At 47.3% G+C, this 5,054-nt stretch overlaps 1 protein-coding gene across 2 annotated transcripts in view; it reads right to left on the reverse strand.

Moving 5' to 3' along the window:
* Nucleotides 1–285: 285 nt before the first annotated feature.
* The window catches only part of ABLIM1 (actin binding LIM protein 1), a 256,621-nt gene continuing 251,852 nt past the window's right edge, over nucleotides 286–5,054 (reverse strand). The window contains exons 21-23 of one of the 2 annotated variants that reach the window (XM_006831376.1): nucleotides 4,429–4,503; nucleotides 2,903–2,983; nucleotides 286–624 (exon numbers count right to left, since the gene is read on the reverse strand). In XM_006831376.1, the coding sequence (XP_006831439.1) occupies nucleotides 511–624; nucleotides 2,903–2,983; nucleotides 4,429–4,503 (270 nt within the window). In that variant the 3' untranslated portion in view covers nucleotides 286–510. The remainder of the gene's footprint in view (nucleotides 625–2,902; nucleotides 2,984–4,428; nucleotides 4,504–5,054) is intronic. The other variant, XM_006831377.1, reaches the window with a different exon arrangement.

The raw sequence follows: 5,054 nt of genomic DNA on the forward strand, positions 1-5,054 counted from the left end.
CGCAGGGCGGAGCTGCGTGGGGCCATAGAGAAAGGCTGGAGCCACATGGGGAGGTTCCTGGTGCTCTTCCTTCTTAACCATCCTGCTACAGAATAAATATTCAGACTTTGGAATTTGTACAACTGGTTTGGGTTGGGTTTTTGTTTTTCCATGCGACATTCTAAGGGCACTTGCTGGCTCTTATCCTTACAGTCAGTCAGCACTACTGTTGGATAACAGTTCAAACAAAAGCAGAAAGTAGCTCCCGTTGTGTACTTGTGGAAGGTCACGTAAAAGGACACATGTGAACACAGAGATTTCTACCTCGTTGCTTCTTGGCAAGTGTTGCTGTTGCTTGGCCCAGGAGTCGGCTCATGGTGTTTTCATCAGATTCTTCCTTTTTTGTTGCTGCTCAGATCACAGTAGTTTGCATATTCTCCAGTCATATTTTGGGCCTTTCTTACAATATCCAATGGGTCCCGGTCCCCTCCACAGCTGCTCCTTTTTCTAATTGCTGTCTACGTGCGGGACTTAGAAGAGTTTTGCTTTCTTCTTCATGTCGTTGCGTCTCCAGAGAGGTAACCTGTCAAATTCTTGTATGGACATCCCGAAGATGTCCCGGAAGACTTCTGGGGCTAAGTGGCGCTGCAAGAGGAGAGAGGAGGAGTCAGTGTTGGTGGCTGACGGCTCAGAGAGCTGCTCTCCGGGTGACAAAAATTCAGTGGTTAGAGAACAGTTTACAAAGCCCAGAACACAGGAACTCCTTACCTGGGCAGGACAAGTGAGGCACCCTCCCACTAGAGAACAGAACTGGGGGAGGAGGGACGATCACCACAATACTACTGAAAAAAGCCCACTGCCAATGAGTGGGGTCTGAGTAAGATTGCTCCATGGGGGTTTTGAGACTATGAATCTTTATGAGTGCAGACAAGCCTCATCTTTCTCCTGTGGAGCAGCTGGTGGTTTCAAACTCTTGACCTTGTGGTTATCAGCCCAATGTGTGATCCACCATGTTTCCGGAGCTCCTCAAATTGTGTGGTTGTTAAGTGCCATGGAGTCGGTTCTGACTCATCGTGACCCTGCATAGGGATTGCAAGGAGCAGCTGGTGGGTTTAAACCACTGACCTTCTGAATAGCAGTCCAGTGTTTATCCTACAGTGCCACACCAGGGCTCCTCCTTTAATGGTGAGATGTTATTAAATCAACAACAATCAAACCTGGTGCCACTGAGTTGATTCTGACTTACGGAGACCCCACATGTTAGAGCAGAACTGAGCTCCATACAGCTTTCCTGGCAGTAATCTTTTATACAAGTAAATCGCCAGACCTTTGTTCTGAAGCCTCACTGGGTGGCTTTGAACCACCAGCTTTTCATTTAGCAGCTGAGTACAAACTGTTTGCACCACCCGGGGACCTAGTATGGGGTTGTTGTTGTTGTTAAGTGCCGTCGAGTCGGTTCCGACCCATAGCAACCCTGTACAGGGATTCCGAGGAGCAACTCATGAGCTTGAACCGCCGACCTTGCAGTTCAAATGGCTTTGCAGTGTGGCGCATCACCCCACAGCATCACACCAGGACACACACACACACACACAAAACCAAACTCACTGTCACTGGGTCCATTCCGACTCAGAGTGACCCTGTATAGGGTTTATGAGGCTGTGCAAGTTGTTATGGGAGCAGAAAGCCTGATCTTTTTCCCATGGAGCAGCTGATAGGTTTGTACTGTCAACCTTATGGTTAATAGTCCAATGCTTTTCCTACAGCATCACACCAGGGGTGTGTTGGTATTGTTATTAAGTGCTGTTGAGTTGGTTCCGGCTCATAGTGACCCTGTATAGGGTTTCCAAGGAGTGGCTGGTGGGTTTGAACCGCTGATCTTATGATTAGCAGTCTAGTGCTTATCCTACCGTGCCACACCAGGACTCTCTTGAGAGGTATGCTGTGGGTGTTAAGTGTCATTGAGTTGGTTCTGACTCATTGTGACCCTGTCTAGGATTTCCAAGGAGTGGCTAGCGGGTTTGAACCACCGACCTTGTGGTTCAGTGCTTTATCCTGCAGCACCAACTAGGATTCCCATTGAGAGGGAGGTCTAGGAAGTGAGTTATTAGGCAGGAGATGACTGCATTTCAGGTCCCTGGTATGTTGACAAAATAGGGAAAAATATACCAATGAGAAAGCTACAGAGAGGCTTCCAAAGAGACTTCCGGAGAGCTCCTCCTGGCTCAGCAGTGGGAGGTCAGCTGATGCTGGGTCCTCCTCCAGAGTCCATCCTCTGTCCTTTCTCCTAGGAAAGGCTCCTTGAGTTGCTGGAGCCTTGATTCTCTCCGCCAGACTTAACTCTTATACAAAGGTACTGGCCTTGTTAGGGAAGAGGACTGCTTCTTCAAGAGGCTGGTAGATGGAGCTTTCCTTAATTAAAATCATTCAGACGGAAAAAAACAATGATCAGTCTTCCATGTCTAAGGAGACCTTGGGTCTGTGGACCCGGATAACCCTTCCAGAAGGGATGAGGGAAGCCATGAGATATTTGTCCAATGTAAACCTCGTTATTGAGACCACCCCACAGGGATCTAGGGATGTGGGCAGAGGGACAGAGTCCCATTCATTTCTTCCTGACCACCCATAACAATGGCAACAGCAGATTCCCAGCAAAAATGACTAAATTGATACTGTGCCTCTGGGGTGGTTCTCCTGTGTTCTACCAGGTATGTTTACACTATGGCCTCTTCTATGTAAAAGTAGGTTTTGTTCCCAAGTTATCCCTTAGCTCTACCTACAACATCAGGCTGATCATTCTAATCTCATTTCATTTTTGCGTTCACTGAAGAAAAACTTTACTTAGGGGAAAGCTGCCAGGGACAGGGGTGGGGTAGCACAGGAAATTGCAGATGGGAATGTATTATTACTGTTTCTGTTTTACCTCCAGCCTGGTCCTGTCCACGTCTCTTAGGATTTTGTTGCGCCCTCTGTTGGTCACCATGAGCATTTCATATGGAAATATCTGATGAAGGAAAAACATCTGTTTAGGACTACTCTGCCCATTTTATGAGCAAGCAGAATCCGCTGAAATTGAGCTTCTAAGAGATTCCAATTAGGACAGCAGAAAGATGTATGTTCTGCCTTCCAGGTCGGCTGCAGCTCAAGCCCCCTGGTGGACAGGCCTACATTCTTACACCATCCTGGCTCTCACATAACTGTGCCTTTAAAGAGTTTTGTTGAGTGAAAAAATACCAACTATGTATTGAGATGAGGATAAAAATTCAAAGATGATAGATTATTCAGTCACAAAGGTAAATGAGGTTCTGACCCACAGTGCAACAGAGATGGACCGTAAAATAAGTCAGCTACAACAGGACACATCTTGTATGATCCCAGCTACGTGAGATAGGTAGGAAAGGCAAGTGCAGAGAGACCATAAGTCATTCGTGGCAGCTGGCATGGGCAAGAGGAGAAGGCAGGCTTTGCTTAAGGGGTCTACAGTTTCTGTTAAGGTGGATGGAAGGATAAAATGGAACAGATACTGGTGATGGTTGGGCAAGACAGTGAACCTAACTTGTGTTACTGGATTATGTGTGTCAGAGATATTGAAATGGTAAATGTTTGTTTTATTATATTGCTATTTGAGCCATCTAGTCAGTTCCAATACATAGCCACCCTCTATTGGATTTCCAAGGACCGGCTGGTAGGTTTGAACTGATGACCCTGAGGTTATCAGTCCAGTGCTTATCCTACATAACACAATAAAAAAGTGATTACAATGGCAAATGGTTTGTCATAGATAATTTCGCCACACACACATACAAAGGCAAGGAAAGAGAGAGATCACTGAAATTAGAAATTACAGGTACCATTTTGTCTTTCCCATGATGCTGCTTTCTGGCAGGAAAACTGTGCAACATGGTGTTCCACAGCTGACTCTGAGTTCTAGAGTCTGGTGTGTCCGAGCAGTGTTGTGGGCTCATATACTGAAATAAGCCCTTGGCACCTCTGGATGTCCAGGTACAGGGTGTCCCAGAGCTAATGTGTGCCTGGAAGCCCGGGACTGGGAAGGCTCCGGGAATACAAGATTTGGAATGCTAAAACTGGGAAGACCCTGGGAACCAAGACAAGTCAGTGCCTTCCCTGGGGCACTCTGCAGTGGCTCCACTCTGCATGTCTTACAGTGTTCACACCAGGGACCACTTCACACCTTGGTCAGAGAGAGAGCTGTGTGGTGCTTCACTGCACACAGAGCCCCACAGTGTGGGTTGCGCCTGGTCACGCAGTGCTACAAAACTGGTGCAAGGGCAGGATGCCTTGTGAGATGGTCTTGCCTGAAAGCACCAACCTAGAACAAAGTGGGCGCAACCCTCTGAAACGCTGACAAAATCGAAAACCAAGACATCTTCAAGGCTCTGTCCCAGCTTGTCGTCCCTACAAAAGGGGCAGGAGGGGCTCTGCACTTACCTTTGGTTCCAACATGTTGGGCATGGAGACTCCTCGGTCCATCCGCATTCCAGGCATGTGACCATCCGGGAGGGTCTGTAACAGACATACTGGGTCAGGGGAAGCACATAACAGCATACGAACGAAGACGAGGATTCTGTGGGCTCCCAAATGTTGTGGACTGGACTTCTAATCCCCACCACCATTTCAGGGATGGGACATCTTGACTCTCATGTATTTTTAGAAATGAGATTCTTGCTGTTAAGGGCAGGTGCTCTCTCATTTCATATTTAAATTGAGGAGACCCTGACTCACTAGCTCTTAACTAAAGGCTCCTTGTATGAAAGTAAGACGGGGGGCATCAAAGTGTTCATGGAAAAATGACATTAGCTTCTCATTCCATCAACTTTTTGAAGCCTCCTCCATATATATATATATTGTTGTTGTTAAGTGCCGTCTAGTTAGTTTCGACCCATAGCGACTCTGAACAGGGTTTCCGAGGCTGTAAATCTTTATGGGAGCAGATCGCCTCATCTTTCTCCCGCGTAGCAGCTGGTAGTTTTGAACTGCTGACCTTGCGGGTCGCAGCCCGATTCGTAACCACTATGCTACCAGAGCTCTCTCTCTCTCTCTCTCTCTCTCTCTCT

This window comes from Chrysochloris asiatica, unplaced genomic scaffold (assembly GCF_000296735.1).
Source record: "Chrysochloris asiatica unplaced genomic scaffold, ChrAsi1.0 scaffold00003, whole genome shotgun sequence".
Taxonomy (NCBI): domain Eukaryota; kingdom Metazoa; phylum Chordata; class Mammalia; order Afrosoricida; family Chrysochloridae; genus Chrysochloris; species Chrysochloris asiatica.